At 36.0% G+C, this 25,223-nt stretch overlaps 1 protein-coding gene across 2 annotated transcripts in view; it reads right to left on the bottom strand.

The window, feature by feature from the left end:
• Positions 1 to 4,496: 4,496 nt before the first annotated feature.
• Positions 4,497 to 25,223, bottom strand: part of cdh19 (cadherin 19, type 2) — a 28,260-nt gene continuing 7,533 nt past the window's right edge. The window contains exons 4-13 of one of the 2 annotated variants that reach the window (XM_043225578.1): positions 24,592 to 24,711; positions 21,657 to 21,824; positions 18,774 to 18,961; positions 18,254 to 18,507; positions 16,192 to 16,328; positions 14,576 to 14,697; positions 14,073 to 14,190; positions 10,239 to 10,481; positions 9,543 to 9,585; positions 5,355 to 5,458 (exon numbers count right to left, since the gene is read on the bottom strand). In XM_043225578.1, the coding sequence (XP_043081513.1) occupies positions 9,572 to 9,585; positions 10,239 to 10,481; positions 14,073 to 14,190; positions 14,576 to 14,697; positions 16,192 to 16,328; positions 18,254 to 18,507; positions 18,774 to 18,961; positions 21,657 to 21,824; positions 24,592 to 24,711 (1,364 nt within the window). In that variant the 3' untranslated portion in view covers positions 5,355 to 5,458; positions 9,543 to 9,571. Of the gene's footprint in view, positions 5,459 to 9,542; positions 9,586 to 10,238; positions 10,482 to 14,072; positions 14,191 to 14,575; positions 14,698 to 16,191; positions 16,329 to 18,253; positions 18,508 to 18,773; positions 18,962 to 21,656; positions 21,825 to 24,591; positions 24,712 to 25,223 lie in introns of both variants that reach the window. The other variant, XM_043225576.1, reaches the window with a different exon arrangement.

The following is a 25,223-nucleotide window of genomic DNA, read 5'->3' as shown; positions in this document are numbered from 1 at the left end:
GCACTTGGACAAAATTGGAACAAGGGGTGGGTAATAACAATGATTCACATGCATTGATATTCATTAAATCAGGGGTGTCCAGCCCTTTTCCTGGAGATCAGGATTAGGATTTAAAACATCTGATAATTACAGACAGGTGTGTTTGATCAGGGTTGGGACTAAACTATTTAGGAAGGTAAGATCTTCAGGAATAGGGCTGGACACCCCTGCATTCAATGAAACGGCATAAACATCGTTCCTTACACCCTCAGAAATAAAGGTACAAAAGATGTGAATGGGGCAGGACCTTTTCAAAAGGTACACTTTTGTACCTATTAGGACCAAATGTGTACACTTTAAGTACTAACATGTACCTTTTTAAGGTACCAAAATGGACCCTTTAGGTACAAACATGTACCTTTCATAAAGGTACTGTCACAAGTGACAGCTTTTGTACCATACAATATCATCATACAAAATTAGAATTGATTGTTGAAGCACTTGCATATTTGCATCACATTTATGATATATATATATATATATATATATATATATATATATATATATATATATATATATATATTACAATATATATATTACAATTGTGTATTAAGATGTAAAATTTGTTAACATTAATCTGTTAACTAATGTGGCATTATGTAGATTTTTTGCACCACCTTCCAACCAAACTGCCTATGGATTGGAGGTAAGCATTAATTAACAAGAGTCATGTTTTTATATGAATATATATGTGTCCGTGTGTGTGTGTTGAAAGAAAAAGGGCAGGGCTTTTCTTTTGCGACTGACCAGTTGCTCTTGGAAGGCAGTCTTGGCAGGTGGATCCCTTGTTGGAATTTGTGTTTCAGGAAGATTGTAGTCATGCTATCTGTTGAGTAATGTTAGATCATAAAAATACAATAATTTAGTGTTAGTTCATGTTAGCTCATGGTGCATTAACTACTGTTAACAAACACAAACTTTTGATTTTTAATAATGCATTAGAGAATGCTGGAATAAGCATGAACTATAATTAATAAATGCTGTAGAAGTATTGTTCATTCTTAGTTCACTTTAATTAATTTTGTTAAACAATGAACTTTATTGTAACCTGTTAACAAGATATTTTGATATCGAAGTCACCAGTATGAGTTAATATCAGAAATTAAGGATCTCAAACTGTACTTTGATAATTATATATAAGAATGATATCTTGCTCAACATTTTTGATACCTTTAATTAAACTTTGTAAAGTTATCCCAAATCCCAAAAAAAATAAAATAGGTCAACAGAAGTACGACTAGGTAAAATTGCATTGTGAATCTGAATTTTTCAGAAGAAGACTATTTTTGTTTCTTAATTGCTCTTCATGTTTCAGGGCCTTGGGTCTTTAGGGAGATTTCATTTTCTGAATGAGCAATCGCAAGAAGAGATATGTTAATGTCAAGACTTGGCCCGAGGGAGAGTGTGTCATCTCAGCGGACTGAAAGATGCTGCTTGGGATTCACACACATCAGTTCTCAAATCTGTATGTGTGCATCATTTTTAAAATGGTCCCAGCTGTAGCATTTTGTCACACAAGAAGTTAAGCGGCAAACGCGCATAAAATGAGAATTGTTTTATTCAGCAGAGAAATATGTTTTTTAGAGAAACCATTGTAATTGCATATATCATTCTATACTTTAGCTCAATAGTGACTGATAATACACATGCCTTAATAATAAAGTTATTTTTACATTAGTAACTTATGAGTAGATATAAAGTAAATTGAAAGATGTTCAGCATAATTTGAGTGAGATCCACATTTACAAAGACAGCAGTATGAGCAAGCAGACCACATTGACAACAATCCTGACACTAATTACACATCTTTAATTTCACAAAACTGTTTTCTTAATCAAGTACTGTAAGAATCCTGTATGGTTTACATGTAAGGAAGCTGGTAAAAGTCAAGAGCTTCTCTTAATATGTAAAACGGTCATGTTCCTCTCAATAACCAAACAAATGTGACCGTTATATGTAACTATAAAAATGTTTGTTGTAACAACCATTTACATTCCTGGATTACATTAAATACCAGTTACATTCCTGGATTTGTTGCCACAATGTAACTTTGTGACACTGTCATTTAGTAATTGTGGTGTTATGGCAATTTTGTAGATCAACTGTTGTGTGTTTGTAACCAGCTCGTCTATGAACAAGATTAAGACTGGGGTCTAAAGGCCTGCTCCTGGAGACCTAACATTTCAAAGATGCCAGCTCCAACCACAATCAGCTTCAAAACACCTGAAACACTTAAACAAGGTGTTTTAAGTTACTTTATAATTACAGGCAATATGACCAAACGTTTGTTCTAGCACTCTGTCTTTATTGTTATGACCATGCTAGCTGGTAATTTTGACATGGTAAAACACTATAAAATATTATCTAATAATTTTAAACATTATACATAAATGAAAGGATGCTACTATCTTACTTGCTAGCAGATGTTTTTGCTCAAGGAAAGATATTAAATTGTGAAAGAAGGATAAATATGAACAAAATTAATTTAAATGGACTATGGCTATTGTTACTGACCAGTCTGGTGCAGTCAGTGAAAAACTTCTGATGTAACTGATGCGAAACAGAGAGAGATATGTCAGAAGCTGTCGTCTCCCCCAGCTTGAATCTTGCTTCCCGGTTGCCAATGTTATCAGGATGAGATGTGATGAGATGTGTTGTCTGGCGGTATGTCAACAGAGGCGCAACTGTACATTTGCTTAGGGGTTTGTGATATCAGTGATGGTGCTGGGCTGGGCTCATTTAGAGAGAAAGATGAAGAGCAAGAGAGCAACAGAGTAGAACTTTGTGTTCTGTGTTGCATGTAAGTGCTGTCCATGTCAACATGATAAACAAATGCATGCATGCCACCCACAAGCTGCAGCCCAGGCATGTCTAATGATGACAAATACAACAAACTGTAAACTGAACCTAATTATACACATCACAAAGCACATCCCACCCCCACTTCATCTCAACACATGTAATGCTATTTGTTTAGTGTAATGGCTATGCTCTTCTGTTTCATCTAAATGTCAAATTTTTTTAATCAACTTTAACCAATGTTTGGATTTGTGTGAAAGACATTAATGTTTATTTTCACTGCTGCATGTTTAAATTTCATATGTAATATGTTTAAATGTAATATTACTTATGAAATTTAAACATGTCTAATATTAGTTTAATTTTTGTGTGGCCTTTATAGCCATACTGAAAGCAATAATAGACACACATCTACACCAGAAACTTATATCACCACAACTTCTTATCCAGGCACTTGTCATTTCTAGGCTGGACAGCTGCATTGTTATTCTGGCTGGACTTCCTGCAAGGATAAAGCCACAGAATGCAGCGGCACAACTGATCTTCAACAAGCCCATGTTACGCCTCTCATCTCCTTGCACTGGCTCCCGGTTGCACCTCGCATCAAATTTATGACATTGATTCTTGCTTATAGAACAGCCATAGTCTCAGCACCCACCTGCTTCCATTCAATATTACAAACCTACATCCCCTTCTGAAGTCTGATATCTGAGAGTGAGCAGCAGCACCATAACAGAGGCTCAAAATCACTCTTTCACTTCATAGAATGAACGTACAAACAAAAATGCCATGTACACATCTTTCAGTTGTGAAATTTATAAATCACAAATGATCTTGAACTTGCCCGCAAATTAAAGATTCAGCTCTCTGCTTGTAAAAGACTCCTAGTTAATAGCACTAACACATAAAATACCCCCAATCATCATCATTTAAAGCACCGAACTATACAAACAGCTTACGTTTTCAAAAAGCTGAAATACTATACTCTGACAATAAAAAAAGACTACGTGACAGTGAGCACTTTTATGAATATGAGCGTTGACGTGGATTTGTGCATGCACACTCTATAATCCAATCTGAGCGTACACACGTTTTATAAAAGAGGCCCCAGAACATTTCCGTTCCTGGCTGGTGGAATTATTTTCCCACCCCTATATGGAATTTAAATAACAACTGAAAACTCATCTCTTTTGACTTTTGATCTACATGACTCCATCCTAAATTTATATTCTGAAAAAAAATCTTTTGTGAACATTGCCGGGGCTTGTATTGCAAGCACTCTCTTTTTCTGTTTGCCTCTTTCAATGAATCACTCCATGAACATTGTTAAAATATACATGCAAATACATGCAAATATATGCATTTAAAACTGTTAAAACAATGCTGAACCAATAAGTGTATTCCAAAATAAAGCTGCTAAAGTGTTAGTTTGTACATTTTATAATAATAAAAAGGTTTAATGTTAAAATTAGATTATAAACTTCTTTGTCCATTTCTTTGAGAGTGCAGTGCACTTGGAGAGAGAGCCCACCCACACATGCTTCTGATTGGCTGTGATATTTAAATAATTCTGTTTCGTTAAGGTGTCATGCCACGTTTAGTGTGGACAGACAAATTGCTTTTCGCTGGAATTGTGTAATGTTGTGTGTGTAGTTAGTACATGGTGTTAATCTTATTGTTATTCTGTATGAACAAGGAGGAAAAAAAGGAGAACATTCAAAATGGTCAAAAATTTTATACATAGAAATAGAACAGTATATCAACCAAATTGTTCAGGAGATCTCAAAGGTAAAACATCATATCTAACAAAGTTTCATAGTTAATAATGAAAATATCAATTTGATTACTGTTATACCGGTAGCCAAAAATAAATGTTTGTGCAATATAGGGCCATCCTACCAACTTTAGAGGTCTGCAATATATATATATATATATATATATATATATATATATATATATATATATATATATATATATATTCTCAGACCCAGAGTGTTTGAGAAGTAGTAGTAGTAGCAGAAGATGAATAGGGTTCAAAAAACTTATTTTGCTTTGACCCTTAGCAGTTCAGTTTCGATTATCCAGTATTGGTAGGTATATAATAAAAAAAAATAGTCAATCCTTTTGTTATCCTCAGGTCAGAATGAGGTCTCATCAGCTGCTGCTCCTAGCCACGGTGACAGCCGCAGGAGATGCTGCCCTTCATCACAATTTTGACTTATGCAGGGGTCAAATGTGGCAGACTCCAATGAGCTAAGTGAGCCTGTGACAGACCCTGCCCCTTCAAAGGCATATGTGTGCAGACTGTCAAAGGGAGGAACGTATGGGTCTTCATCTACCTCAGCCAGCCGGTCCATCATAAACTGTTGAAAGACTGCGTCTTCTGGTCCAATGAGGTGAGAGTGACGCAGAGACATACGGATACTGGTGGTCACCTCCTCTCTACAGAGCTTGCGTTCTCGCCGATGTGGGTGCCGGAGAGGAACTGTTTGTCTAGTCTCTGGGACTGCAAAACTCAAAATTTTCTCAGAGAACTCCAGTGTTTCCAACTCGTTTGTTTTCATTTTCTCCTTCCGCAATATCTTGTACTTTCGCACAGCTAGCATTATGGTGGACAGCACTGCAGGGTAAGCCAAAGAAAGAACAGGTATTACTATGCTTTTAACACCAGACACTTTTTAAACCGTATTTGTTATTTCCTATTTTCTATATTGTATATGTGATTTGATATTAAATGTTTTGACAACTAAAAAACAAAAAATGTTGCATACTCATAGCTGACAAAGATAGAACATATTAGTTCAAGAGCATCTCAAATGTAATGAATCGACACTTACCCAATAATTAACTTTAGACCACCATTAAGAAGTCTATTTTCAGAAAGTGGGATTGTCATCTGGTTATTATTGCTTTTTGAAACATCTGATGTATTATTTTTCGAATAAGTAGGACATTATTTGTTTTTTTTTGATAAATTGTGACAGGTTTACAAACATCTCACAACATAAGCTTCACAATTTATATATATTTTTTGACCCAATTTTATTTTAGAACAAAGCATAATGCTGCAACACACTGCAATGGCTGGACAAATCAGATGCATTATTATTAATTTAATAATTAATCCAACACCCAACAAGCCAACCATGAGGGTCTATTGCTGTGGTCTCAAACTCAACTCCTGGAGGGCCAGAGCTCTGCACAGTTTAGCTTCAAATCACACCTGGTTGGAAGTGTCTAGTAATCCTGAAGACCTTCATTAATTGAACCAGGTGTGTTTGAAAAGGGTTGAAGTTAAACTGTGCAGAGCTGTGGCCCTCCAGAAGTTGAGTTTGAGACCAGTGGTCTAATGGAACCCTCCCCCAAAAGGTTTGATTGCTCCTGTCTGCTGAGAGGTTTATTTGTTTGGCTTCGCTTATCACTCTCTGTTTATTCACTCCATATTCCTGATACCATCTATCAGACTAAAAGCAAATGATCAACAGTCAAATTTGATTAATCTAAAAACATGCAGCGATCAGAACATTAAACAGGTTCTCCCCACTCAGTGATGCAACCACTGATAAACCTGATGAAAGTGCTCTAGTAATTGTCAATTCTACTGTAAAGAAAATGAAAATAGAGACACCAGCCACCATAGTCCAATGTTTACTGGGAGCTAGAGCACCTGACTTCTTGGCAAATTTAAAAGTGCTGGCTAATGCTAAATAGAAATTCAGTAAGATTGTTATTCATATCGGCCCTAAAGATGTTTGACTTCGTTAGTCGGAGATCACTGTACATCTCTCTCTACATTTAACTGGATCAGTCTCACTTAATTCACTTTGAAACGGACATATGCTGCCCATAGAAAAATATTTCTTTCATTAATTAGAAGACAAACCCAGCTTACGATTGCAATGGATCGGCCAGGCTCCACTACCACCAAATCACATAATCAATTCACACTCACCTTAGTTCTGACCACCCTCACGTGTTACGCATCTAATCACCCAATCACCAAAGAAGTACAAAAGCACACACCTCAGTCACCATCATTGTCCAGTATCGTACCAACGAGGTGGGCTCTCTGACATAGTTCAGCATTCTATGTTTTACTTACCTCCTGTGTTCCTCTATAGTGTTTTGTGTATCCAAGTTATATCCAGTCTTGGCTCTTCTGAGGTATGCGCTCTGTCTCTATGTCTCCTGGTCATGTGTAAGAAAGGATTCCAAGTTTCTGCTCTGATCTCAACAAAAGGCTTCTAAAGACAGTTATACTCACCAATGCATCCTGACTATCTGACTCCTCTGTGCAAAAATAAAGGTCATTTTTATTACTTACCATGCCACTATGTCATGCCACTTCTGTAACAATGATAGAGTTCGTATGCTGCCAATCCTGACCTCTGAATAATCATATGATGATTAAATATGGAGGCTGAAAACAATCATTATTTTAATATCACGGCCATAAAAACACCCCGTTTAACAAGCTTCACCCCCTGAAGTTTACATGTTAGTTTATATGAATATTAAATACTGGTAAATATAACAAAACATTTACTAAAGTTATAAACAATAGCTATATAACATGTTTAGCTCCCTTTACTGCACAACGGGGCAGTCCTGACCAGTCGAGTTCCAGTCTCCAGTCCAACAGGTTTTTAGTGAGGAAAGTGAATAACAGCAGCTTGCTCCACCTTCAGTACTACAACTGAAATGAAACCCCACCTGCTTCTCGGGCACCACAGCATTGACTGCCCACTGGTCTGGGTGTGTATTCACTGGCAAGATTTGCCTCCGAAAGCGAACCTCAGGAACTTCCTATGTTTTTGCAAGATGTCTGTGAAAGCGTGCTTCCTTGAGATTGATTGTCACAAACCAATCCCTTAATTGGAACTGAGGCAATCATCTTGATTGTTAGGATTTTGAACTTGTATGTTCTGAGGTAGCAGTTCAACCAGCGAAGATCTAAAATTGGACGTAATCCCTGATCTGTCTTGGGAACTAGAAAATTATGGCTGTAATAGCCTGAATCTCTGCCTGGCAGTGGAACACGTTCTATGGCCACTATGTCCAGCAGCGTCTGCAATTCCTGTGTCAACAAATGCGCTTATTCCAGGTTCACAAATGGAGATCACAGTGTTGATGGTCGGGACTGGGTGGCCGATGGTCCTGATGCTTGATCACAGTGGGGAAGAAACCTTACAAATGCCTTCTCATAGCATTTTGCCTCCTGATTCCTACTGAAAACCTTGTTGACAGTGTCGCCAAATAGGCCAGAAGGTGAGATAGGGGGAATGTAAGGAGGAATGTATGATAATTCTTCTTAATATCTGTGAGGTTTAGCCACAGATGCATATTTATGGAAACGATGGCAGTCAAAGAACTGCTTAGTCACACAGTGAGGCAGATCTGTGGCCTGGCAAAGTTCTGAGAATGCCTCTTTGTCTTTGAGCAGGTCAGCCTGGTACGCCTGCAAAACCACCATGGTGTGCAGGGCAGCACCAGCCTGACCCACTGCTTGAAAAGGTTTCCCACCAGAAAAGATATCATTCTGCAAGGTTTTGTGGGGAGCATATCTTTCTTCAAAGAAAATGTGCTCCCAGAAAAAAGCAAGCTGCAGATTATCATCCGAGGACATATTGATGAGTAAATTTACTTTTTTCTGCTTTTAATTTTTTTTTTAACTGAGAGCTCTTTCTCTCATACACACACACACAATACTGTTCCTTGAAAACCAAGAAACCTGAGGATCTATTTATAACTTCCAGGTGCACATAATCAAATGAAGTCACCTACCAAACAATCACGATTTTCCACCATCAGGGCAATAATTAAGAACTTCTGATCAACAGAAAGTATTATGAATCCAGAACCACTGTTTGGTAGGCATGACAGGGCCATCCAACACCTCTTCCAATGTGAAGGAGAAACCAAATAGTTGCAGAGTGTGGTACAGAAATTCTCAAGCATTCCTTGACAATGTTCTAAAGAATTCTTTGAGGAAGCATGTTCCCCAAGTCAAATTAGCAAAGTGCTTGTTCCACACCTTGGTATGGTGTTGTGTTAAACTGGCAATCTTAAAAAGGAGGAAGATCAGGATTCCAATGAAGTTGAGTGGCTTATTCAATAAATGACAAGAAAAGCACACAGCTAAGTTCCACTGAAAATGAAACTGAACCAAAAACATAGTAAAATAACTGAGGAAAAACCAACACACAGCCACAATGGAAAACACCAGAAAAAAAACAGGCAAAAACACAGAGGTATAAAGACGTAAGTCAACCAGGGATAACAAGGGACATTTGTAGTGTAGCTATGGTAAGAAACAAGGGGAACTATGAAGGCAAACAAGGCAGCACAGAGAACAAGGCAAACAGGAAGCCATCAGGGTTTTTTTTTTTTTTATACAGATTGTGTCATAGCAGCTTTACAGGGAAATAGTGTCTAAATAGTGACACACTAGTATAGTCATTATTACAAAGTCTAATAAAGTGGTTGGATAATGGCTGGATGACTTTAAGGATAAATGCTAATTTTTCAGTCAATACTGCACACATACAAATTATATATGCAGCAACATTTACATACAGTATATCATTAGCATTCTGACGCTTGATTAAGCATCAGTGTTATTGCATTAGTGTGAGGTCACACTGGTTTATCAGTATATTGATTATGAGAGCTTATTAGATTGTCCTGTGTTCTGTCATACTTGCCTTATTGGAGTGTAGAGAATATTCCCTCATTAACACAAGAGCTCTGATAGAAAAGAGAGTCTTGTAATTCAGTACTGATACAACCACATATGAAACCCATAATTAATAGGAATGGAACAATAAATCAGTTCATCTACTGCATCGCAATTCTCTCTGGAATCGATTCTGAGCTTAGTTTTAACAGCAGATGGCACTGCATGCTTTCGAAATAACTTGCTTTCAATTATTTACTCACACAAGATTGAAGCAAATTACAAGAGCATTCACAGTGGATTGTGTTTACATTAATCTCACATAATAAAAGCTGCGGTGCAAGTACGCTTAACTACTCACACACACAGAAAGACTAAATTGTTACCAGACTGGTTCTTACCATGAATATAGCCTTGGATGCTGGAATGGCCTTAAGAAGGAAATAAATAAATAAATGAACACATGTGGTCTTCATCATAAGCATTTGACTGTGCAGGTAAACACTAGCCAAGAGTGCCATCTGATGTTAATAAGCTTAAATAAGCTCAGAATCAATTCAAGAGAGAATAATGATGCATTAAGTAAATAACAGAATCGATTCATTAATCAATATTTCGTTACACCCCTAGCAATTAATCAGAAATGTACAAATCTATCTAGGGCTAAATAAAACCCGCTTTAAAAAAAACTAACTTTAAATAAGCATTTCCCATAAATGCTCACCTGCAAGTGTGATGAGGCAAATGGAAAGGCCAAGTAAAATCTGCATGCTGACATCCAGAGAGACTTCCACACCACCTGATAGGCAATGACCAGTGGGCTGACAGGCACACACCCTGATGGTAATCGTGGTGGTACTGGATAGAATAGGGGAACCGCTGTCTCTGATCACAATCGGAAGATGGTAGTGTGTTCGATCATGTTGGGTGAAGGTGCTTCGCCGTGCCAGAATGCTAGCTGTGTTATCTGTGATAGTTTCAGATTATGACACAATTATATATTCAAACAGTACATCATGAAAACATAGTGTGACATACTGAAAAGATATGAATAAAAAGTAATTGTCACTTTTAAGTTCTGTTTTGGTTTAGTTTTCCATGTGTTTCTGTTCTTCCTTCCCTGAACTACACTGAACAAAATTATTCAAACGTTTTTGGCTTCATTTTTCATGAGCTGAACTCAAAGATCTAAGACTTTTTCTATGCACACAAAAGGCCTATTTCTCTCAAGTATTGTTGACAAATCTGTCTAAATCTGTGTTAGTGAGCACTTCTCCTTTGCCAAGATAAACCATCCACTTCAAAGGTGTGGCATATTGCACAGGTGTGTCTTAGGCTGGCCACATTGAAAGGTCACTCTAAAATGTGTTATACAGTCTTGAAGGGGTCCAGGGGTGTCCAAAAACCAGACAGTATCTGATGTGACCAGCATTTGCCTCACACAATGCAACACATTTCCTTGGCATAGAGTTGATTGTGGCCTGTGGAGTGCTGGTCAACTCCTCTTCAATGGCTGTGCAAAGCTGCTGGATATTGGCAGGAACTGGAACACGCTGTCATATACACCAATCCACAGCATACCAAACATGCTTAATGGGTGACATGTATGGGTGAGTATGCTTGGGCATTCAAGATCAGTGATGTTTTCAGCATCCTGGAATTGTGTACAAATCCTTGCAACATGGTGCCGAGTATTATCATGCTGCAACATGAGGTAATGGTTGTAGATGAATGGTACAACAGTGGGCCTCAGGATCTCGTCACTGTATCTCTGTGCATCCAAAATTCCATCAATAAAATGCATTTGTGTTTGTTGGCCATAACATTCGTCTGCCCATTTCCTAACCATGGGCCATGGGAACCACAACATTGGCATCAGCAATCACCCACACAATGTCATAAACACTGTCTGCTATCTGCCTTGCACAGTGAAAACCGGGATTCATCGGTGAAGAGAACACCTCTCCAAAGTACCAGATGCCATCAAATGTGAGCATTTACCTACACAAGTCAGTTACGAAGACAAAGTTCAGTCAGGTGGATACCCTGATGAGCACGACGAGTACGCAGATCAGCTTCCCTGATATGGTTTCTGAGAGTTTGTGCAGAAATTCTCTGGTTATGCAAACCAGATTGCAGCAGCTGTCTGGGTGGCTGTTATCAGACAATCTTTTAGATGAATACTGTTTTTATACTGTTCAGTGCTTTGAAACAATCTGTGTTGTTAAAAGCGCTATATAAATAAAAGAGATTTATGAAAATGCTGGATGTAGAGGTAATGGACTGGTGTGATTACATGTGGTCTGCAGTTACGAGGCCAGTTGGATGTACCGCCAAATTTTCTGTAAAGCTTTTGGAGACGGTTTATGGTAGAGAAATGAACTTTTAATTCACAGGCAACAGCTCTGGTGAACATTCCTGCAGTCAACATTCAAATTGCTCATTCCCTCAACATTTGCAACATCTGTGACATTGTGCTGTGTGGTAAAACTGCACATTTTAGAGTGGTGTTTTATTGTAGCCAACCTTAAGCTCAAGTGTGCAATAATCATGCTGTCTAATCAGCATCTTGGTATAACAAGTCTTTGAGTCAAGATCTTTGAGTTCAGCTCATGAAAAAAAGTGTTGTTTTTTTGTTTTTTTTCAGTGTAGTTTCACTTAGTGGCCCTGACTGTCATTCTGTTCACCTGTGTATGATAAATTTTCTCCACTCCTTAAATCTTTAGTTCTCGGTTATGTAAAGTTGTGTTTCTCTGTATCTATCAGAGTTCAGAATTTGCTATTAAATTAAGAGTTTTGAATTACCTTCTGTCATCATTTACTCATTCTCAAATAGTTTCAAATATTTACATTTTTGTGCTCAGCCGAACACTAAGAAATATATTTGAAAGAAAGTTTGTAACTAGGCTATTTTCACCATTGACTTCTGTAGTGTTTTCTCCTAGTATGGAAGACAAAGGTGACTCCTCAAGTGTGAGAAAATTATGACAGAATTTCAGTTTTGAGTGAATTATTCTTTAAAGTATCTTAAAATCACCATAAACATTATTGAGATGTTAACATGTATGTACAAGTCAGTGGGAAAAAAATCACTCATTCAATTATGACAACTCCCAGAGAGATTAGCATGGTAATGTACATGACAATGTTAATGTATTTAGTCTGGGCGTAATAGATCTGCTGCACTGCTGCTGCAAGTACAGAGACTTGCTACTGCCAATACATCTACAACATGCTGCTGCTAAGCATGTAAGAAATATGACATTTATGACATAACCCCACAACAAAGCAGGAGACATGAAGGGAAAATACAAGCTAAGCATATGCTGCTGACTATAAGAGTAACTTCTGAATCAGTGAATGTGTGCATATCCACATAAAAGGAAGAAAAGACATCCCCTAAAAAAGCGGATCTATTTCCATGACATATGTACTGCTGCTACTCTGGAGAGCCATGTGAACCGCATGCATTAGTGTCTATGTGAGCCTGCGTTACCAATGCCAAACAATGCTTAATATACCTGACGACCTTAACTCTAATTAAACAAGCACTATGTGTAACATTAAAAGGATAAATGTTGCAAATGATAGAATATGACCCCAGCATCCACCTGAGCGTATATCATAATTTATTCATTTGATACATGCTGTTATTTTCTACACTTGATTAGTTCCAGCAGCAGCAATACAGCTCCTGTTCGTACAATGATGAACAAGTTAGTCGATGTATGCCATTTACTCTCTCACGTAGATAAGGGTTACAGTGCACAAAACTCTAAGTGAACTGACTTGAATAAACTGAAATAAAGCAGAATAAAAATGTTCTTTTTGAATTTCTGACACACATTACACAAGCACATTTCTTTGAAGTACAAAAATAATTTGAAGAAAAATTAATAATTATATTCATCATATAGTGAAATGAACATTTTAAAATGTTACAAAAGATTTCTATTTAGTAACTGCTGTAGTAAATGTAGGAAATATATTAGATTTTATTAAATATATTTGATTTAATTAAAGCTATCTATTTATTATCACTATTGTCTGTAACACTTTATATTAATGTTCCCTTTATAAAAGGTTTATAAATATTCAGAAATTACTATTATAGCAAGTCCGAAGGGTGTTATATTTATGTTTTTCTCATTTATATCTCATAACTCTAACTTTTCTTACAATGTTTCGTATCAGAATCTACTCTGTACCTTACCCATGACTCTCTGCAGAAGTTCATGATGCCTATCCAAAGCAATGATTATAAATTGATGTATTTTGTTTATTAAGATTAAATTATCTTCTTGATTTTTATTTTATTTAAAATCATAAAAACACAACCATGACTTGATAGCAAATATTGGAATTGGAATTTTTAATAGTAATAAGAACCATAAAGTAATTAACTATTTGTTAATGGTTTACAAATATTAATAACTTGTGAAAGTGTGAACAATTTATTTTTGAGCTATAACTGTTAGTAACCTCTAAACGGGTACATTAATGTAAAGTGAACACCTGTAAATCATTCTAAACTTAGAAAGCTCATGTTGTGACATACCTTGGTTGTCTCTGATGGTGAAGTTGGGATTGATGTGTTTGTCTGGGATCATGGAGAAATAGAAATGATGACCGTCTATAGGATCATCTGCATCAGTGGCACTGATCAACTCAATTAGCTTTAAATGAGACAGACAGAAAATGCATAGTCTGTGTATGTTCCTCAATTCAGTAGCAGTTCCTTGCAGAACAAACTTGGACTATTGTGTGTATGCATCAGAATCATGCTTATTTCCAAGTATTGTATGTATTTATGTACGAGAAATTTATCTTGGTAAATTAGTGCTTAATAGAACAATGAGGTTAACGATTTTAAAGTAAAAACTATATAACAAGAAAAAAAGTAAAATAATATAAAATACAAAGTAAACATTGTAAACATTAACTCTATATTTGTACAGAATGAATTTGAGCAGTGCACATGTTAGTTTTATATAAAAATACATCCATTTAGATATAGACCTTACCAGAGTGACTTTGTGTGTGTGTGTGTGTGTGTGTTACCTCTCCTGCCTGTGTGTCCTCACACACATAAGGCTTATAGTCTTGTGATAGGGTGGGCACGTTGTCATTGATGTCAAGGACTGTGATGTGCACAGACACTGAGGAGGACAGCTGCTCATCGCCTGAAAGATGCAGTAAAATGTATGTGTTATTCTTTTTGGCCCATCAATAACTAAGAAAAGCTAAGAGTTTACCAACTGTATATTCCATGTAAATCCACTGTGCTTTCAGACAAGATTATATAAAAGTGAAACAAAAAGCAAAAAAGGTAAGCTTCAGGTCTCCTTTGACATTAAAAATGGGCTAACTAACTATAAATAATATTTGATGAAAGAAAAATGGTATTAATAATAAGACCCTGTAGTCTGAGATGTGAGAATATTGTAGCCTTGCTCTTTAAATCATGTAATTAAATGAAGTAGGGAGAGAATTGGCTTTTATTAAAGTTATTCTCATCAGGGTTAAACCCAACTGTATACATAGACAGGACACTCTCTTATTCATTACATTTTAGGCAAAAAAAACATTCTGTGTGGGGTATGAAGGCTTAAATAGAGGTAAAAAAAAAAAAGAAAAAAAATCACTGTTCAAATTAAAATTGCAGCAGGAATCTTTTATGTTAGAACATAAATCTTTTAAAGCTTACAGGCTTCTGTTACATCATCTGCCACAGCATCTTCTGGGTTTACTAATGATTCAGTTCTCTCAGGTCTGCATTCAATGCATCTTCATTATCAGGAACACATCTGGACACTTTTAAGCGTTTCACTCTTTACTTTTTACATTTTTGAGGACTGCAATCACACTTCGACAGTTGATGATGACGACAGAGTACAAGAACACAAGGATGCATCTAAGTAGCTGGGACCTGTCAATTGGGTTTTGGTTCAGTGTCAGAGTTCAAACATTCATGTTCCATGTGTTTTTTTTTGTGTGAGTGCATGTGTTGAATGAAATCGTCTCGTAGCTTTCTTGATTCTTTTGCTGTACTATTTGTAGCATGTGATATGTAAGTGCTGTTGTGTTGTCTTTTATGAACACACAGATCATGATTTTCACTGGCCGTGTGTTCTTGTTGTGTTTTATGCAAATATGTGCCTTTGTTTTGCTTCTATGTGCCATGTGCTCCACTATCTATTCGTCTTGACACTGGCTTTCTCATTAACCCACTATTGATTCATCTGCCCAACCTGTCCTTCATTGTTGCGCTTCTTGTTTGCTTAGTAAAAGCGGTTATTTAATTATTTTTCATGAGAATGAAAAGAGATTTTAATATGAATTTATCTGTATAATGAGTGCGTTGTAGGTCTGTGTTTTATTGTTTAATATTTTTAACTTTTTATAGTCTAGTTGTTTATGTTGTGGTATTTTTGTTAAAAGCATAGGCAAACATTCTTCTTGTAGGCACCTGAGTGCAAAGCTAAAACCATGTAATCAGATGAACAAATACTAATAAACTGAACAATGTGCAGTGCAAAAATAAGAAGACAGTTCACACAAACGAGTCAAACTCAGATCAGACATTACATCTGTGATGTATACAGTATGCTGTATAATCAAATCATTTATCATATGTCTCTGTGTTTGATGCATGATAGTGACAGGAATGTGCTCACTGATTTCTCTGGCGTCGATGGTCAAGTTGTACCAGGCTGCTGTTTCTCGATCCAAAAGGTTTGCCACATACACTGTACCATTACTGGGATCAATTCTGAACATCTGTCGCGTGTCACTGCTCTTTGAAATGCTGTATCTGTTCAAGTAAAACAATTGTTATTTGGAGCAATTTTTAATATACTTCCCTTTTTAAATATACTTCCCGTTTTTATTTATTTATTTATTTATTATTATCATATGCAGATTTCAACAATGCATAAACATCAGGTAAATCTAACAATCATGGATTGACTGGCCAAGCACATAGATGGTATGGCAAAAATAAAGTATTCTGTTCTGCAGATTCAGAATCATTTAGACTGTTTCTCCAGATTGCTTCAAATTTACAAACTGTACAAACAACACACCCAACTAAGGAAACAGGGTATGCATAATTTCAGTTATAATTACAGCTTCAATATACTATATAGCAGCATTATACAATATAAATAAATGACTAATAATTTTAAGCTACAGCGTGTCAGTGTTTTGTAAACAGATTCCTTTCTTAGAAGCATGTCATGGGTTGGGATGGACCTGGCTAAGATCATTAAGGAACAGGATGTGAAAAAATAACGTTGGTATATAAACAAAGGGGGGTACTGGTGTCAGTTTTACCTACAGTAAAAAATTTTGTTCTTATATTTTTGTCATCAAGATGGAAACTTTCAAAATAATTTTGCTTTATATATGCTCTTCATGTTATTCACTTTGAGAGCACCTAACATTTTTGCACAGCCGCCTAAATTTATGAATTTATTTATTAATATTTTGGATGCAAATATTTGTCCCATGATTACATTTCTGTCAAGATCACCAACTGGAGTGCCCATTGGCTCCACCAGTTTGCATTCCATCCCTGACATTTATCATTCACCCAGGACTCCAATTCGCAGAATCCTTTGCCCAGACTCATCTGCACTCATCATCAATTGCTATTACCTGTCTCTCATTACTTCATTAGACTCACTATAAGACTGGCATACACACACTCATGCATATGTTCACATCGCTGTTGATTGTTAGTCTGTAACGTTACCTGGTCTTCTGTGCCCTACCTTAGTGTTTTGATCTTGGACTGTAGCTTGTTTTAATGATTGTTTGCTGGCTGCCCTGACCTTTGCCTTCTCTGTGGATAAGTTTTATGGATTAGCATGGATTTCTCTGTTTGCTGATACTGACTCGGCCTGCCTGAGTCACATTTTATTAAATAAAGCCGCATGTTACAATTTCCATTTAATTATCTCTAGTCAGATGTCCTGAATATCACTAGCAGAGGCCTGTACCATGATAGCATCTGAACAAATTAAAGAGTTACAAGATTAGTTTAGAGTTGATAAAAGCAAATCAATCCAATCCAGCAATGCTGGTACAATGATGCTGATCATCAACTTTCTTTGTCAAAAGAGGCTTTGATCCTGAGTTTGTGGAGCATGTTCTGATGAAGGTGTAACATCAATGGCGAACAGACGATCACAAATATTGCGATTGCAACGATTGCAATACAGAGCATATGTGATTCAATTCTTGTGATAAAGAAAGCGAAATCCAAAACTTGCTTAAAAAATTTACGAATATGAAAAAGATAAATGCATTTACATTAAAGAAAGTGCTTGTCCATGAAAAATTTTAATAAATGATCTTGCTCTGTGCAGTTTTATATGTGATATAGGCTAAGTATTGTAAACTGAATAGAAACATTGTAATTTACTAATTATAATTCTTTCATTGTACAGAAAGTAAAGAACATTTACTTTTTAGGCACTCTTATAATCACTGATGCTGTTTACACTGTGAAATGAATATCCAATGTACATCTGCACCTTATTGTTTCTATGCTACTGATTGAGTTATAAGTTGACATGGACGATTCAAACAAACTAAGCGATGTTTTGAAAGCAACATAGAACCACAGTGTTTATCATCTGATATAATTTTATTGTCATTCTAATCTGACTTTTAGGGGTAGTATGGGTTTAAATGAGTAAGAAGAGAAGGAAGAAAAAAAGAAAAAGACATTACCTAATGGGGTTGTTGGTGGTGTCTGTGTCTTTAGCATGGACTGTACCAACCTGAGTGCCTATTTGGGCACTCTCTAAAACTTTCCAATTATAAGGTGTTTCATAATAGATGGGTGGTTCATCCACATTTGTCACTGTGATTTTGAGTGTTGTCCTGTCACAAAACTCATATGAACTTAAAAAGCGAGTGTCTATGTTTTCATTGATGGCCTCTGCAGCAATCACAAACCGTCTCTTGCTCTCATAATCCAGTGGCTGCAGAGACAAGAGAACACTTATAAAAGACAAACATAAAACAGTTGTCCAGTTGCCAGTGTTTATAACATTATTAATTAAATTATGAATTTAAATACTTTAATAAAATATTAATTAGTACAAATATAACTTAGTATCAATAAATCTTTAATTTTTCTAAAAACAACATGCAAAATATTTGTGAAACACTGTCGTGGATATTCAGAAAAAAAGACTTGATGATGAAGATTATTTCATATGTATACAGCTGTACTGTAATGTAAGACCTGAGCCAGTATGACAATCCCCTCTTGAGAGTCAGGGTCCGTCTGGATTGTGAAGGTACTGCTCTCCTCGAGATCTTCTAAGCTGTAGTTCATTTTTGCATTTAGGCCAACATCACCATCATCTGCCATTATTCTTCCCACTGTAGTCCCCACTGGGGCTGACTCTGATATAGCAAATGTGTACAAATCTTAAATATAAAAAAAAAAAAAAATTAAAAACAACTTTCAATGACATTCATGTGTTCTGGCAACAGAAACAGGAAAAATAAATCACTGAATTCTGATAATAAACTTAAATATCATTACTCACACTTTCAGTTGACCTCTATTAATGTTATGCAGTGTTGATTATATTACATGTCCCCTATCCAAACATTTCCCCCCCACAACCTTAAACATGATATTAAGCTTTTTGTGAGGACCACTGGCTGCTCTACAAAGAAAGCATTAGCCCTATCTCTTTTAGTGTTATTTACTGTGTAACAAAGATTAGATTTTAAAAAATCTTATCCAAAACTTGACAAATATGAAGAGTTCAGATGCAAAAGCCTCTAAGTACTTCCGCCATTTTTCTTTAAAATGAGCATTTCTTTCTGGCTACTTTTTATAGGTTTTTATGCAAGTACTGTAAGTTCTCCATACCTTAAGGCTGTCATTTAGCACATTTGAAGTGAAAGTACTTGATGAACAGTACTATGTGTATTCATACTATGTGTAAAGAACATTCACTCAGTGTTGTTATCTCTTTTGACCAAGATGGCTATCAAAGTCTTTTGCATCTGAACTCCTCATACAGTATGTTACTCCACAATCTAAAATTAACCCAAATCACATACAAAAGTATAAAACACACAAAACTACTAGGCCCTTTGATTGGGATCCTGCAGTGGCAGAGAGCTTTGGATAAGCTGCAATGGTGGGTAATTCTAAGACTAAGAATATTGAAACAACAGGAGTCATAGGGTAAGCTGCATTGGCCATGGTCATGGTTTATGTTCATAACAAAAATCTCTGAGAAACACACTGTGAATGACAATACTTTGTCCAGGACAGATGCTGATGCAGCCAAACGACAGATCTGTATCCAGTGCAAGCATCTCAATTTGGAACCTTTCTCTTTTTTCACCATTCCAGACCTCTTTGATTAGAGCAGATGATTTGGAGCAGGCCATCAGGACAAAACCACAGGAACCAGATGAGTCCTTTCACAATCTAACTGTGCTGTAGCCATATATTGGCCCAATGGCTGATTACAAGGTTGTAGACACCTGTGATGCTAATCAGAAGACACACCTTGATTAACTGTCCTTTGGTCACATTAACAAAAGTATAAAACACACAAAACTACTAGGCCCTTTGATTGGGATCCTGCAGTGGCAGAGAGCTTTGGATAAGCTGCAATGGTGGGTAATTCTAAGACTAAGAATATTGAAACAACAGGAGTCATAGGGTAAGCTGCATTGGCCATGGTCATGGTTTATGTTCATAACAAAAATCTCTGAGAAACACACTGTGAATGACAATACTTTGTCCAGGACAGATGCTGATGCAGCCAAACGACAGATCTGTATCCAGTGCAAGCATCTCAATTTGGAACCTTTCTCTTTTTTCACCATTCCAGACCTCTTTGATTAGAGCAGATGATTTGGAGCAGGCCATCAGGACAAAACCACAGGAACCAGATGAGTCCTTTCACAATCTAACTGTGCTGTAGTTAGAATTGAACTACTGGTGTCGCCTGGTCAGAAGAGATCTGGCCTCCTACTTAGCCTGGTTTCTCCCAGGTTTTTTTCTCCATTCTGTCACAGATGGAGTTTTGGTTCCTTGCTACTGTTGCCTCTGGTTAGCTCAGTTGAGGACAATTAATTCCCAGTAACATCATTGACTTGATTGCACAGATGTTAGTTAAACTTAACTGACAATGACATCACAGAATTCAATAATAAATTGCCCTCTATCACGGACATTTACACCACACACTGCATCCGCAAAGCCCACAATATAGCACAGGACCCCACACATCCCTCATACACATTATTCACCCTCCTGTCATCTGGAAAGAGGTACCGGAGCATTTGGGCCCTCACAACCAGATTGCTTAACAGTTTCTTCCCACAAGCCATCAGACTCCTCAATAACCACACCTTAATGGACCTTCTGTTCCATAAGCATTCTTGCACGTCATATTTATTGTTGTACACTTCATATTTATTGTTATTAATTATGTCTTTGCCTTGCACTGATTTTGTCTTTGCACTGTTTGCACACTGGGTTTGCACTCTACTTCCTGCTGTTTGCACTAGTCTGCACACTTTGCACTTTATGTGGCTAAGACACTGTCTTAGCTCAATATGTGAGTTCTTTTGTATTGTGTTGTAAGTGTGACTTCATGTAGCACCAGGTCCTGGAGAAACGTTGTCTCATTTCACTGTGTACTGCACAGCTATATGTAGTTGAAATGACAATAAAAAGCCACTTGACTTGACTTGAAATGCCACTGCCTTAAAATTAAGTGCTTAATCTTGTAATTTTACATGATTTACGTACTATTTTCATATTTGATTTTATAAAGTGCTTTGACACAATTTGTATTGTTAAAAGGTGCTATATAAATAAAGGTGACCTGACTTGGTCAATTTACACATAACCTTGTCACAAGTCACCCCAACATGATCTGAAAATGCTATATAATACAAAGCGTGGCTTTATTGCATATGCCATTATATTTTCTTGATAGATTTTGGTGGACGTGGAGATACCCACCCCTGTAGTTCTTAAAAAAGCAGTAAAGCACTATATAAATAATGAAATATTTAAATTAATTGTATTATTATAACTATTAAAAGTTTTTTTAAATATAAAATGTAAATTTCAGATTCTCACTGTGCTGGAAAGTGGGTCCATTGTCATTGACATCCATCAGGCTGATGGTCACTGTGGTTGTGGCACTGTAGCCTCCAGTGAGTCCAAGCATATCTTTCACCTGAACCACAACCAGATATGTCTCCCGGGCTTCTCTGTCCATATTAGGCCATGATGTCACAATTATACCTGTGTTGGATGAAAACATTAAGCACAGATAGTGTTTGAACATTTAAAGCTGCTGTTAATTTAATTATTATTATTTATTTTTTTAAATCTGAAACATTGGGCCTTCTATCTGAGAGATGTCTTTATTTGAACCTGCACTTTCTTTTTTTTCAATGCCCTGTACCACCCTGCTATAGTCACCTTCTTTCATTTGGATATTAATTCATTAGCTTCTCCCTCTCCTTGTAAACTTGTGTATATACCGTATATACCCCTTTGTTTGCCTTAGGGTTAGAGGGTTTCATTGTAACTCATTGTTTTTCTGTAGATGCTCTTGCTTTGGTTCTCTAGTTTGCTCCAGGTATAGGCAAATGAAGTTGCCTGAAGCACTGTTTGTTCAAGTAAAAGATTTAAAGCTTCAAAAGTGTCAAAAACATCGCCTGTGGTTAGTAAAAAACAAAGCAGCTGAAAGCCTATGAAATAAACCTTCGTTGGACAAAGCAGCCTCCATGCATTCCGTAGTATAGATAGTAAAATGAGATGTGGCCCCTCCCACCATCATTGTTGTTATGTATAAATTTGCTTTTGTACCTGCTGCAACATACTACTGAGTCTGTCTTCCCTATTCACATAGCTGGTTTAACAGCAATTAATGTGGTGAATTAGCATTGCTTTGGTGTGTTTGATGTAATTATTAAATAACATATAAACTATATAATGTGTGTATTTGATATTGATTTTTAGTCTGACTTAAATCTTGGCAGCACTTTATTTTACAGTATGTGTATTTCCCTGTACCTAGAGGAAAATGAGTGGTAACACAAGGTACTTTTCTGTAGTGTATATACATGGTAAAAAATTTAAAACATGGATGCACTTAATAGTTGTACATGCCTGCTTATTAGTTTGTACACAAAGACAAGTGTGGGTAATAACGGTCACTTACAGATATTGCCCATGCATGATAACTAATTAAATACTTTACTGTACTTACTGAAGTATATATGTACATATGTAGTACTTATGGACGAATAGGTACAAACAGGCACATCCCCTAATTTTCCGTAAATGATTACCAAAAGATACATTACTGTACATATTAATGATATTTACAAAGTAAATGTGTAGCACTTCTAGACAAAATTGGTATTATGTAGTAACAAACAATACTAAATTGCTCTCTACAACAGTGCTTACAAATTTTGAAGAATTGGTAATTCTTTTGTAATTTGTATAAAATTGTGAACCTACAAAACGAAATCAAAGAGTTAGGAGTTAGCCAGAACATTCACCATCTTGACATCTTTATGGAAACAATACATTATTTTATAGTTATATATTATATATATATATATATATATATATATATATATATATATATATATATATATATATATATATATATATATATATATTCGTTCTTAAATCTAAATTATGTAAAATTTCATGTAATAGTTTTGTTCATTGGTGAAAAAAAATCTATGAAATGATCAAGAATAAAGTAAAAATTACAAGAAAAAAAGTCATAAAATTATTAGATTAAAGCAAATAGGTAATCCAACAGAAAGGCTATATTCCAGGCAAGGTGCAAACATAATCCAAAACAGCAAGAAAAAGGGATAATTCAAGGCAGGCAGAAAACACACAGAAACTATACACACTCTCTCTCTCTCACACACACACACACACACAGAAAATACACAGGCTAGGATCAAGACACCAATGACTAAGGCAATAAACATGATTAAACTAGACTTTTACTCAGAAAACTCGGAATAACTCCATAATGTAGCCATCTTGTAGTCCCGTAGCTCATTCAGGACATGCACTAGGGCTTCTCTTACCGTAATACACCCTGAAAAGGGATTGCTGTAAAAACTCATATTTGGTGGGGAAGAGCTGTATCCTAATTGACACAATATCTTGTCATTGGCTGGGAAGAAAAGACCTTAATCTTTACTTTTGAAATATTTCAACTTTATTCTTAAAATTAAATGAAGATTAGTGTTTAAAAACTATATATATGGATTGTTAATTGGAGAGTTATGATACACTACCTAAAAGATAAGTATTGTAATATAGGGGTAGTATTTGAAAAAGTAGCACTCAAATAAAATATGGTTTAAGAATTTAAACCATATTTTAAATATGGTTTTATAAAGAATTCAAATATAACCATTAGTAGTTTATAGTAGTAAATAAGAAATAATTCACTTTTCCACCATACACTGTAAATTGTATTTATTAAAAGTCTATTTTAAAAAAATGTGTAAAAAGCAATAATTTATGCCAAAACATAGAATTTTCCAGAATTGTTCTGTCTGTTCCTATATACAATCGGGGAAAATTACAGAAGCAGTCTAGAATCACGCGATCAAAAACATGACAAATGCTGACGGTGACTAGCAATGTTTTTCAAAGCTCTAGTAGGGAAAGAGTTAATAACAGTGCAGCAAAGGGAGGAGCAAAGCACTTGGGAAAAAAACAAAAAAAAACAAAAACAAAGCAAAGGTCAAGTGCTACATAAATGTGCCATTGACCCTACCACAAAATGTTTCAAAACAAGCAATCATCCTGAAGTGTCAAGACCTCAGAGTCAGGTGTAACCACAGAATAACCACAGGTCTAGTTTTTCGCACCACATTGGACGTTTTACAACATTTCATTGTGACACATTGTTTGTATTTTCTTTAGTATACTATATTTATGGCTCTGAGAGCTGAGATTGAGATCACTTTCTTTGTGACTGTTTAAAGCATCTGTCATTGTGAAAGCATGGGATTTGCACCTGTTTTGGGTTCCACTGAAAAATAGGGCTCCCCTTCCAAAATGGAATAGATGAGTTTAGCATTGTTTCCAAACATAGGGTCATCAGCATCTGTGGCTGTCACCTGGATAACTGTGGTTCCTGTAGAGGAGAGAGGAAGGTTTTTGAGCAAACACTCGTTATTTACACTTATTAATGTTACTTATTAATGTGATTCTCCTATTGTATGTCTGTCTCCCATTGTATGTCTCATTTATGAAGTTTTTCAATGTTTTTCCAGTTGTGTCCTTACACAAATAACATTAGTTCTAGCATTGCTTGACAATAACCCTAGTCAGTGGGTGTTGATGAAGAACAGGTGACACTGAAGAAATAGGTGATGATTTGTATCTGTGATGGTGTATTTATCTCTATTATCCAGGAAGTAGAAAACAAATAATTTTAGCAGTTGAACTGTTTTTCTTTGTTAAATAGTACAATGAGTTTTTAAAATGTGTTTTTTTTAGCTATTTGTCATATATTGCCTATTTTTTTAAAAAAAGTAAGAACTCTCTCCACACTGTTGCAACAAAGTTGCAAACAACAAAATCATCTAGGATGTTATTAGGTGTTTCACAGTTCTATTCGTATGTCAAATATCAATCAAGTTTTCT

This window comes from Puntigrus tetrazona, chromosome 24, assembly GCF_018831695.1.
Source record: "Puntigrus tetrazona isolate hp1 chromosome 24, ASM1883169v1, whole genome shotgun sequence".
NCBI lineage: Eukaryota > Metazoa > Chordata > Actinopteri > Cypriniformes > Cyprinidae > Puntigrus > Puntigrus tetrazona.
Note: the sequence above shows the minus strand (reverse complement) of the source record. Positions and strands in the feature narration are given on the sequence as shown.